The sequence below is a fragment of the Neoarius graeffei genome, chromosome 13 (genome assembly GCF_027579695.1).
Source record: "Neoarius graeffei isolate fNeoGra1 chromosome 13, fNeoGra1.pri, whole genome shotgun sequence".
NCBI classification, from domain to species: Eukaryota; Metazoa; Chordata; class Actinopteri; order Siluriformes; family Ariidae; genus Neoarius; species Neoarius graeffei.
Window position 1 is genome coordinate 52,486,330 of NC_083581.1, and position 13,182 is coordinate 52,499,511.

The 13,182-nt window shown below is 42.5% G+C and overlaps 1 protein-coding gene across 8 annotated transcripts in view; it reads right to left on the minus strand.

Moving 5' to 3' along the window:
* rgs19 (regulator of G protein signaling 19) overlaps positions 1 to 13,182 on the minus strand; it is a 151,840-nt gene that overhangs the window by 116,430 nt on the left and 22,228 nt on the right. The window contains exon 2 of one of the 8 annotated variants that reach the window (XM_060938020.1): positions 11,496 to 11,606. The exons of the other annotated variants lie outside the window; for them this stretch is intronic. Coding sequence (XP_060794003.1) covers positions 11,496 to 11,510 — 15 coding nt within the window. The 5' untranslated portion in view covers positions 11,511 to 11,606. The remainder of the gene's footprint in view (positions 1 to 11,495; positions 11,607 to 13,182) is intronic. 8 annotated transcript variants of the gene reach the window in all.

Sequence of the window (13,182 nt, forward strand, 5' to 3'; positions counted from 1 at the left end):
GGGGGCTAAAAAAAAGAAAAAAAAAAAGAGCTTGAACAACACTAGAACACATCCAGTGCTCACCTTAACCACATCCTACTTTATGACAGATAACCTGACAGGCAGTATGCTTTCAAGGTTTTATTTTTTTAAATTTCAGGACTAAAACCTGGCGTTAGAATCTGCCGAATACCAACAAGATGAAAGGCAGTGAAAATGCCCTTTTCAAATATATGTACACAAACAGAAGCACGAGAATATGTTTTACTATCAGCAACAGAACAGATATTCAAGACTCACTGTGACAATTTTTGTAAAGAAATAAAATCTTTTATAAATCAAACTAAATCAAGACAACGATTCAAGAGCGCTCCTTTAAGGGGGGGGGCAGTGCTGAATACCGACACAATAACCAGACTGACTTCTACAACCTGGCATTCGTCATGAGAAACTATGACTAGTCACGTCTCCCCTGGGGGCAACATCAGAAAGAGCGAGAACGAGAGAACAATATAATGCTATAAAAGATTACACATGTGTTTAGAGCTCGCATCCCTCAAGCATTTTGCACAGGTTGCATATACAGGGATCGAAACGGGAATTTGGGAGCACTGGTCCATTTGCCTCTCAGAGGTACTGGTCCGAATGGAGTAGCACTGGTCCATATTTATAATTACAAATTTCAAGCCGATTTTATATATTTATTCATATAATACAACCATATTATACATGAGTGATCAATTTCAACTATCTATAAACTTCTTCCTCAGTCATCTCATTATCATCACAATCTTCGAAACCATCACCCAGCTCATCGTCATCATCTATCGGGTCATACACCACATCATGCTGCGCCTCCTCGTCATCTTCATCTTCCACCTCCTCATTCTGTCTCTCATGGGGCTCGACATCTCCTGCCACATACTCCCTCTCATCACCTGCAGGTAGGGTTGCCACCATTCAGAAATGAAAATAAGGGACGTCCACTACGACTCCTTGGGGCCATGACCACCACGGGCACGACTCCCATGGGGTGGAGTGCCCGCAGCAGTGGCATGTTTTATTTTGTACGTGTTTTTAGTAAAGGGGTGATCAAGAAAGCAATTACTCATACTTAAAGCTTGAAATGCTTTATTGCCAATGCTGTAAAAATGTATAATGTACAAGTGGGCAACAATGAACTTCTCATCTCATCTCATTATCTCTAGCCGCTTTATCCTGTTCTACAGGGTCACAGGCAAGCTGGAGCCTATCCCAGCTGACTACGGGCGAAAGGCAGGGTACACCCTGGACAAGTCGCCAGGTCATCACAGGGCTGACACATAGACACAGACAACCATTCACACTCACATTCACACCTACGGTCAATTTAGAGTCACCAGTTAACCTAACCTGCATGTCTTTGAACTGTGGGGGAAACCGGAGCACCCGGAGGAAACCCACGCGGACACGGGGAGAACATGCAAACTCCACACAGAAAGGCCCTCGCCGGCCACGGGGCTCGAACCCGGACCTTCTTGCTGTGAGGTGACAGCGCTAACCACTACACCACCGTGCCGCCCCAACAATGAACTTTTAAAATATAATCTAAATATACTGAGAACTTAATATCACTGTAAATGTAAGTGCATAACTGTTCTTGGTATAGGGACTCTCTTTGTGAACCTTGGGGACATTTTTACTTAGAGAGGAAAAAAGAGAACAAACAACAACAAAAACACAACAAACATGTATGTCAGCAGACATTTTTAAAAGGCCCGGGTTTTTTGAGCAGCGCCAGTGTGTGTTATCTGTCTCTAGGCAACCGTGACAGCGCCACACGCAGTGACGCAGGCAGCCGGGCACAGACGCACAGAGCGTGACACAGAGTGGAGGGGTTTGTGTACTGGGTAGATCCCGCAACGTAGTATTTCCTGTTTTATTTTGTTCATTATTGTTAGATTTAGTGTTGATATGTGTGAGACAGACATGTGTATTGGACATTTATGAAAATACGGAACAAATCGCGTCCCGTATCGGTTCAATACGGGACACAAGATTTAATTGCCAAATAAAGGATGATTCCGTATTTTACGGGACGGGTGGCAACCCTACCTGCAGGCTGCTCTGGCTCATCATACTTGTTGAGCGACATCCGTTTGTTTTGATAGCTGTCAGAAATGTCAAGCCAAGGACTTTTAAACTTCGCGGGGGTCTAATCTATCTGACCAATAGAGATTCAGGTTACATTTGTCTTCACGGGCAGCAACGAAAATGAACGGGAAGAAACGAAACTTCGCGAAGCCATGCTGCATGTAGTGGTGTATACTGCGCACGTAAACAATATGGCGGTGCCCGCGTCTATGCCAACTTGACAAATGTCTCACAAAATCTATTGAAATTATTGTAAAAAACGGTAAAATAGACCAAGTTCTGCTTAAAATGGGCGAGAATCGTTGATAGAAACCATCGAGGCAGTGAGTAGTTTGATATATACAGTATAGCGTGGCGAGCCAGTCGCCCACTCGGTCGAGTACATGTTGTCACTAGTCGCCCGTACCCTTTCCAACTCGCATTGGCGAGTGGGCGACCACCCGTTTCCATCCCTGATATATGGTCAGTGTAGTAATAGTTTAGTGTAGTACACAATATTATATGTGTGGTGGAAAGCACTGGTCCAAATCACCCATGTGTTCCCTTAGAGAGAAGGATCACTGCCAATCATTCAACAACTGATCTTCAGTAACCTGGTCAGGGTTGCCGTGGATCCGTAGCCTATCCCAGGAACTAGAAGGAATACACCCTACATGGGACACCAGTGCAAATCAATACTAAGCCCTTCTGAGTAATCAGGTGTTTGTTTGTTCCCCCCCCCATAAGGATTTTTTTCCAGAGGTACAATGATGTTAAAAACAAAACCTTAGCAGGCAAAGAGAAAACAAAAAAACAAAAATTTACTACAAAGCCCCTACTGTGGGTGGCATGGTGGTGTCGTGGTTAGCACTGTCGCCTCACAGCAAGAAGGTTCTGGGTTTGAGGCCTTTCTATGTGGAGTTTGCACGTTCTCTTCGTGTCTGTGTGGGTTTCCTCCGGGTGCTTCAGTTTCCCTCACAATTCAAAGACATGTGGTTAGGTTGACATGGGACGGCCTTGTGCTGAAGTGCCCTTGAGCAAGGCACCTAACCCAGAACTGCTCCCCGGGCGCTGTAGCATAGCTGCCCACTGCTCTGAGTATGTGTGTGTGTGTGTGTGTGTGTGTGTGTGTGTGTGTGTGTGTGTGTGTGTTCATTGCTCACTTGTGTGTGTGTTCACTGCTTCAGATGGGTTAAATGCAGAGAGGAATTTCACTGTGCTTGAGTGTGCATGTGACAAATAAAGGCTTCTTCTTCTTCCTCTACTGTATAACACTGCATGAGTCGGCTTATGCCTCCCCCCCTCCACATGTGCCCCAAGCAACTGCAAGACAACAGCAGGGCAAATGTCTGGGGTGAGTGCTACTTAATAATAAGCACCATCACCTTTTTTTTTTTTTTACTGACCAGAGACCTACAGTGGTGCTTGAAAGTTTGTGAACCCTTTAGAATTTTCTATATTTCTGCATAAATATGACCTAAAGCATCATCAGATTTTCACACAAGTCCTAAAAGTAGATAAAGAGAACCCAGTTAAACAAATGAGACAAAAATATTATACTTGGTCATTTATTTATTGAGGAAAATGATCCAATATTACATATCTGTGAGTGGCAAAAGTATGTGAACCTTTGCTTTCAGTATCTGGTGTGACCCCCTTGTGCAGCAATAACTGCAACTAAACGTTTCCGGTAACTGTTGATCAGTCCTGCACACCAGCTTGGAGGAATTTTAGCCCGTTCGTCCGTACAGAACAGCTTCAACTCTGGGATGCTGGTGGGTTTCCTCACATGAACTGCTCGCTTCAGGTCCTTCCACAACATTTCCATTGGATTAAGGTCAGGACTTTGACTTGGCCATTCCAAAACATTAACTTTATTCTTCTTTAACCATTCTTTGGGAGAACGACTTGTGTGCTTAGGGTCGTTGTCTTGCTGCATGACCCACCTTCTCTTGAGATTCAGTTCATGGACAGATGTCCTGACATTTTCCTTTAGAATTCGCTGGTATAATTCAGAATTCATTGTTCCATCAATGATGGCAAGCCGTCCTGGCCTAGATGCAGCAAAACAGGCCCAAACCATGATACTACCACCACCATGTTTCACAGATGGGATAAGGTTCTTATGCTGGAATGCAGTGTTTTCCTTTCTCCAAACATAGCGCTTCTCATTTAATCTAAAAAGTTATATTTTGGTCTCATCCATCCACAAAACATTTTTCCAATAGACTTCTGGCTTGTCCACGTGATCTTTAGCAAACTGCAGATGAGCAGCAATGTTCTTTTTGGAGAGCAGTGGCTTTCTCCTTGCAGCCCTGCCATGCACACCATTGTTGTTCAGTGTTCTCCTGATGGTGGACTCATGAACATGAACATTAGCCAATGTGAGAGAGGCCTTCAGTTGCTTAGAAGTTACCCTGTGGTCCTTTGTGACCTCGACGACTATTACACGCCTTGCTCTTGGAGTGATCTTTGTTGGTCGACCACTCCTGGGGAAGGTAACAATGGTCTTGAATTTCCTCCATTTGTACACAATCTGTTTGACTGTGGATTGGTGGAGTCCAAACTCTTTAGAGATGGTTTTGTAACCTTTTCCAGCCTGATGAGCATCAACAAGGCTTTTTCTGAAGTCCTCAGAAATCTCCTTTGTTCGTGCCATGATCCACTTCCACAAACATGTGTTGTGAAGATCAGACTTTGATAGATCCCTATTCTTTAAATAAAACAGGGTGCCCACTCACACCTGATTGTCATCCCATTGATTTGAAAACACCTGACTCTAATTTCACCTTCAAATTAACTGCTAATCCTAGAGTTTCACATACTTTTGCCACTCACAGATATGTAATATTGGATCATTTTCCTCAATAAATAAATGACTAAGTATAATATTTCTGTCTCATTTGTTTAACTGGGTTCTCTTTATCTACTTTTAGGACTTGTGTGAAAATCTGATGATGTTTTAGGTCATATTTATGCAGAAATATAGAAAATTCTAAAGGGTTCACAAACTTTCAAGCACCACTGTACCAACTAACTTTCTAAGACCAAAAAAGACCTAAAGCCCAAAGCTTGTGAATTCACAAGTCAAAGTTCACCTAGATAAAGTCATCAGGAAACAGACGTAATCACTACCAGAAGCAAATGCAGCGTTCAATTCCTCCCCCCATCAAAAATCTCTCTTTTCTCCTGGGTGAGTATTATTCACGCTTGGTCTGACAGCTGATTTATCTGAACAAGTCAAACTCAATGTCAACGCCATCAACAAAGATGCCTCGGCCACCTCACAAGCCGAGTCATTTTTGTTACTAATTTGTATGCCAGAACTACCCTGAACATGTACTTCAAACATAAAGGATCCTATTGAAGAAAAACTATCAGATATTTGATCTTGCTGTGACCTTGTTTGGATTGATTCCAAAATCAAGTCAGTTTGTCTGCTGCTTAGGCCATTATTAAAAAATGTTCTGTTTCCGGTCCACCGGCCAGGTGAGTGCCGTTTGTGCAGCTGAATTTTTTTTTTTAACGCCGGTTTTTCGACATTTTTTTCGGGTTCGTAAATCGAAAATCGAACTTGACATTTACGCATTCTGTGCAGAATATAGAATCGAATCAGCTCTGCGCATGCGCCGTGCGGCACAAAAAAATGGCAGCCACCATGAAGGAAGGCGATCCGGAGTTTTCAAACATTTGCTTAAGTGTGAAATCGCAAAATGGTATTCTAGCGAACAACAAAATAGTAAAGATTCAGAAAAACAAATCATTCAGTGATCATTTTAATAGTGTAATTTCGTCCGAACTAGGCCTAACGCTCGATTTAGAACTACAAAAAGTCCGTGTGTCGGACCATCACAAACCGTTACTGGAAAATTTTATTAAATGTGCCTGCTTTTGTAATAAAAAAGTACTGAAAGAAAAAGCAAACACAGCATTGCGATTTCTTATCCATCCATCCATATATATAAAAATCCCTCCCTCCGTACTGAAAATTTTTTTGCTCACCCGGTGGACAGGAAACGGATTTTTTTTTAAGGATGGCCTTACAATAATACTTCAATTGAAATCAGACAAATGTTCAACCACTCGTTCTTGAGATATCTCGGCCAGATGGATGGGCAGCTATCTGCTGTCCATCCATCTCGGACAGCTATCTGCTGTCCATCCATCTCGGACAGCTATCTGCTGGTACCTCGTATAGTGAAGGCTACATCGGGGGGCAGAGCCTTTTCTTACAAAGCCCCACGGTTATGGAACAGCCTTCCAAGTAGTGTTCGGGAATCAGACACAGTCTCAGCATTTAAGTCGAGGCTGAAAACATATCTGTTTAGTCAAGCCTTTTGTTAATGGTGCTTATGAGGTAAAGGTGTAGATCTGGAGGGTCCTCAGACAGAGTGTTTTGGTAAACTGGGATGTATGGATGCTGTCAGTCCCCACTCGCTTGCTCACTCGAGTTTGTTGACGGTGTAGTGGCTGCTGCTTTATGTCCCGGGGCTCCCTCATGCCTGTGTTACCTTCTGGCTCTCCCCTTTTAGTTATGCTGTCATAGTTAGTTTTGCCGGAGTCCCTGCTTGTACTCAGCACAAAATGTATACTGTTTCTACTTATTCAGATGACATTGGGCATTCCTAACAACCTGTGTTGTCCCCCCCCCCGCCCCCAAATCTGTCCCTCTGAGTTACATGCCAATCCTGGGATCGAGATGCTGACCTCTTCTGCTCCTCGGACCTGCCTGATCCATCCTGATGCCCTATGTCTGGTTGGAGAGTTTATAACATCAACGAAACTGACTTCATGTTAAAACTGGGGGAGTTTTTCCTTGCCACCGTTGCCACGGGCTTGCTCATTGGGGATAGATTAGGGATAAAATTGGCTCAGGTCTTGGGTCATTCAGATTCTGTAAAGCTGCTTTGGGACAATGTCTATTGTTAAAGCGCTATACAAACAAATTTGACTTGACAACCTGAAAACATAAATACCCGTGAAAGGCATAGTATTCAGGTGTCTCCCTTACTGCCGTAACAGGGAAACCCAATGGTTAAACTGTTGCTGTTGGCATCTCTACTGCTGTATCCAAAATCACTCACTGCTCAATATATACTGAGCTCGCCATTTTGTAGTGCTGTCCGAATGTATAGTGAGAATTATTACACCCGATATAGTGCACTCATAGTATCCCACAATGCATCATGAAAAGTAGTGTACAACCGATGGTCACTAACCAAGCAATATATACCATCATGCATTGTGGTCGCGCTGAAAGAAAAATGGCACATAACAGAGAGGAGCACCTGATGCAGCAACGAGACAACGGGCACGAGACAAACTTATAAGTTGTGGTGCGAAAATGGCGATGATATTGTAGTGTGTTGGGTGAATGGACGGAGGAAGAAACACATTATAAACGGACATTCAAGTACAATTAAAAATAGTCAAAGAATAGAAAATAAGCTAAATAAAATGGAATAAGACATAAAACACAAGGATAAAAGTTAAAGTGCAGAGCGAAGAATTAATCAAAAGCCTCAAATTGGATTTTAAAAAAGGCAGCGGCAAAGAAGAACATATTCAGCCTCGATTTAAAAGAACTGAAAGATGCAGCAGACACAAAGTGCTTTGTACTGATTAATGTGGGAAATACGCTCGGCGTAATATATGTGTTTATCACATTAATAAATACATGCATGTATTTATTATTTTGAAACCCCACCACCCGACTGATCTGGCACGTTTTAATTGTGTGATGGTAATGACGTAAATAACGGCACAGCAGACTAGTGTCCGAAAGGTTTTTTTTTCATTTTACCAATGAGCTCACTATATAGTCCTCGATATAGAATTCCCTATATAGTGAGTAGGGAGTAGTGAGCGAGAGTGATTTGGGACACAACACACATTTCGATTCTGATGGGTGTGGTCTTTTCCAGGATGACCCCACTCCCATCCACAGGGAAAAATGGCTCACTGAATGGCTTGACGAGGATAAAAATGATGTACATCATATGCTATGGCTTGCACAGTCAGCAAATTTCAATTTAACCTTACACAACGTAGCGCAATAATCAAAACACCAGCTGAAGGAATATCTTTTGGAACAATGGTGTTTATCCATCCAGTGCAGACCAAGGGAATTATGGCAAGACTCACCTCACTGAAAGTGTTCTGAGAGCTTGCAGTGACCACCTTACACCTTACGAAGACACTTTCATTTCCATCTGCATTTGCATACACGCACAAAACTACATGTGACAGCCTACAGAGATACGCAGGATAAATGAAAGATCTGCAGCCTGGGCAAAATGATGACGAGATGCCTGCTGGCTTCACTTACTTCGACACACACACACACTCACACACACGCACAGGGAGAATGTCTGTCTGTTTGTAGCTCTAAATCTTGCTTTACTACTATAACTTTATCCAGACGCCATGCCTGACTAGACATAAATCATGTGACTAACTCAGAGTCTTATCCCACACTCTCATCCTACACACTTATACTTCTCTCGCTCACTCATGGCCGTATCTACAGGACTCTGTGAGTTGGAATTCCAGCTGCGGAAATGGCCCACTGTGTCAACTGTGTCTTTAATATGTGTTTATGGAGTATGCTACACTCACGTACATGACTTTGACAACACTACAGATGTACCCGTATCACATGCCTAGAAATTCATATATTTCTTCACCAGCCAGCCGGACGAGTTACCTTCCAAAGTAACTAGCCAAACAGAAAATCAACTAGCCAAAATTTGTTCATGTATGAATTTTACTTTTGTCAAAAATAACACAAAAGAGAGTAGTTACCATTGTTCATGACTAATGTGCATTTATTTCAAGACCCGAGTATTTTGATACTGTTGTTAAATACATAAATGAGAACAACACAGAGCACCATAATATAATATCAACAAATTATAATACATTGGAAAACTTGGCAACTTGGTGTATGAGTATTGAAAGCAAATATACTTACTATCATGACTATAGCACCCAAAATATGTCCAACATGCTTTCTGTATTTAACCATTTATGAGAGAGAAAGCATTAGGAGCTTCATATTGACTAGGAATCAACTTGAAAAAAATTAATTATTCCATAAAAATCGTATCGCAGCCAAGGCCTACGCTGCTCCCACGTTTGCTTATAAGTCCTTTGTCGTTTCTCCTTCTCGTATGCTTTATCGGTGGCCTTTTTCTCCTCTTCAGACCGAGGTCGCTTTGTCCCCGTCTCTGGCGGTTTCTGTACACCTTTCAGAAAATTCCACATCGCAATGTAGCTTTGGCAGATGTAGATGTAAACAACAAAAAAAAACACACGTGTTTAAATGGGCGATAATGTGGCCACATCTAATGAATTTGATAACGTGATGTGGCAGCGGGGGCGTGGCCAAGCGTCGGTCTGTGAATGGAGGGCGGAGTCAGGGAAGGTAAGTGGTGGAATCATTGCGCCTGATGGGGATTAACCTGTGTTTGTGTGTCTTCCCCAGTAACTGCGCCCTTTAAAAGGAGAGGAGAGCAGAGAAAGAGAGTTCTCCACAACCAGAACACTTGTGTGTGTGTGTGTGTGTGTGTGTGTGTGTGTGCGCGCTCACGGCTGGGAAGTGATAAAAGGCTGAAAAGCTAGCAATAAATAATTCATTGAGAACTCAGTTCTGGCCTGCCGTGCTTCTGTGCTCCACCCACCTGGTCCAATACTACACGTGATTACCGCGATATTCAACGAGATGCGTTATATCCATGCGCAGTAGTGAAAAAACCGACAGCCTGACTCGTACACGATATGATTTGGAATTCTTCGGTAGTTTCCGTCCTGCCGATAAACACATCGATTAACACAGACACGGCACGCGCTTAATATGTGGCGGCTTTAGTTGACGGTGTGTCTGAATCTTTGCTTCATATATATTTTTTATTTTCAACTAGCCAGCCGGGCTGGCTAGTGACAGGAATTACCCGCCAAATGACAAATTAAGTCGCCTCGGGCGACCGGACCACTGCGAATTTCGAACCGTGTATCAGAAGTCTTCATAGGGATGTGGTGCAAATATACAGTTACACAAAGTACCAAATAACTAACCATTAATTAAACAGTTACTTAAAATCTGACAGGAGCATCTTATAGTAAGAAGAAATGAGTAGTGTGCATGCAATGTGGACTACAGGGCCAAAAGTATGTGCACACCTGACCATGACGACCATATGTGGGCCTTTCCCATACAATTATATTTAACAGTTATCCCACGAAATCGAGTCGTACATGAGCTGATAGCTGACGAGGCGCATAGCACCGAGATGGCTATAAACCATGTACGGCGAGATTGAGTGGAATAACTGTTTTATTCTATCTACAGTCACTGGATTTTGAGAAGCAGAGCATTTTTATTTTTTTGCAAATTCAATAAATAAAAAATTTTACACAAAACGTCCGACAAAATCATTTCCGCTCAGAATGTAAACAAACTGGCGAAATGACAGTAGCAATTTGTGAAAAACACGATAATAAGAATTCTTGAAAAATAAAAAAAAGATACGTTTTAGCATCAAATACTTTCATTCCATACTTTGTTGCTTTTTTGGGGTTTTGTTTTCGAGTAGAGTTTTTATTTCGTCCTCACGCTCCGCCATTTTGTTTTTCTCTACTCACAGTATATGAGCTGATATCCTGGTAGTAGAATAGCCAATCAGAGGACACAACTGCCCATATCCAGGGAATGTGTATAGAATAAAGGATGTTTCTGTATACTGTAGCATTACACTTTACTGTGAAGTCACTGGAAGTAAAGGGTACAGCATAACAATGCCCCTGTGCACAAAGCGAGGTCCATGAAGACATGGTTTAACAAGGCTGGTGTGGAAGAAATCAAGTGGCCTGCACAGAGCCCTGACCTCAACCCCACTGAACACGTTTGGGATGCGCTGGAATGCACTGCGCCCTCACTCAACATCAGTGCCAGACCTCATTAATGCCCTTGTGGTTGAAGGAGTACAAATCCCCTCAGCCAGGCTTCAAAATGTAGCCTTCCCAGTAAAGTGGAGCAAAATCTGGAATGGGATGATCAAAAAGCCCACGAGGGTCAGGTGTCCACGAACCTTTGACCATAGAGTGTACATTACTACTTGAACATCTAGGAACAGTCTTGCTCCTTACATTCTTGCATACATCATAATAGAAACACTGTATCCAATGCAAACTAATCTAATCTTTCAAAACTGATTTAACTGCATTAGAGAAGTCTTGCATGCATGCGTATGTGCAGCATCAGCATAACACTCAGCAGCACTCTTCCCGAGTCACACCGACATTCCCAAAAACTACCACCACAGGACAAAAAGAGGAAATAACCACTGAAGAAAAGACTTCACACAACCCCAAGCAGCAGCATGCGAGTGAGAGCGGCGAGTTACCAGAATTTCCATCATGGCTTGGCGGATGGCAGCCAGCTAGTCTTACAATCCTCAACGTTGTTAAAAGCCTGGACACATGCATGTCATCCCCCCGCAGGCTGCGGACCTCTCCTTCACAAACACACACACATAGATGTCATGGAAATGCAAGGATGGACAAGAAGAAACACATACGCACACACAGAGGAAGAAAAAAAGAAGAGAAAGAAAAGGACAGTGCTTATTTCAAATGCATTGAGTTTGAGCACTTATGCATTATTCAGGAGATTTGTTTTGTAAGAAATGCAATCGTGTCTATAATTACATGTAGATTTTGTATGCATATAGTCAGATATAGGACTTTTATCCAGACTTACATTCAGAAAGAAAGCAGAGAAAGTAGAACTGGTACCAGGTCACAAGTAACACTATACACAATACAAATATGCTCAACCTCAAATAAGCCATCGTAAAAGTCTGACGGTTTGTTTAAAATATCATTATTTTAATAGACAGCAGTACAATATATCTTATGTTACACACATTCTAAGGATTTTAAGGCTAAACTGTAATGCTATTAAATTAGTTAATAGGGATCGCTGAACAACACTGAGCAGTTTTAAAACCAGATTAAAGGCCTCTGCATGCTCTTGCGACAAGGCTTTCGCAGATAGCTTTTCGCAGACAGTTGTAATTTATCGTTGAGCGGGGAGTAATAGGCGTGCGCGATGTTATTCACCGCCACAACGCAAGGGGGCGCGAAGTGGCGAAATCGCTAGGAGTAGTTGGTGGGTGTGGTTAGTGGAGTGTTTATCCTTCGTTACTTATAATGACTAGAACTGGAGTCGTGTAGATGTACGTACTTCCTCACTTCCTCGATCAACCGCTCTTCGTGCTGCTCCATCTTCGCTCGTGTTTTTAAAAATGGCGGTCGTGAAAACAAACCAAACCGGGAAAGTAGGGAAGCGGAAGTGCGTGTACAGCGGATGTAGAGTGGACCAATCAGAGCCCTCTTGTCTGCGACGCTGTCTGCGAGGCTTCTGCGCTGGTCACAATTTTTGGGAGGTGCGCACAGAGCGTCTGCGAAGGTGGGGGGGGGCTACACAGACGCCATCTGCGAAGACTGGGTTGTCAGCATAAATTGGCCTTAAGGGGTTTCCTCACAAAATTAGCTCAAAGACACAAGCAATTTAGGGCCACATTCAAATGTGATCTACAAGTATGTAGTGAGGAGTGAACGCTGAAACTGTGCGCCTCAGACATAACTAGCACGGCTCAGCTGTTTGTGTTGGACTTACACATGGAGAGTTTACGTTCAAAATGTTGCCCCACCGAACGAATAAAATATTTGCCATTCCTTTATTACATCAAGATTGTGAATAAAAACATCCTACACGCGTATTTAACAGTTATTCCACGAAATCGAGTCGTACATGAGCTGATAGCGGCTATAAGCCATGTACGACGAGATTGAGTGGAACAACTGTTTTATTCTATCCACATTCACTGGATTTTGAGAAAGAGAGCATTTTTATTTTTTGCAAATTCAATAAATAAAAACTTTATACAAAACGTCCGACAAAATCATTTCCGCTTAGAATGTAAATAAACCGGCGAAATGACAGTAGGAATTTGTGAAAAATGCTATAAAAATAATTCTTGAAAAAAAAAGTACATTCTTTCCATCAATACTTTTATTCCATATTTT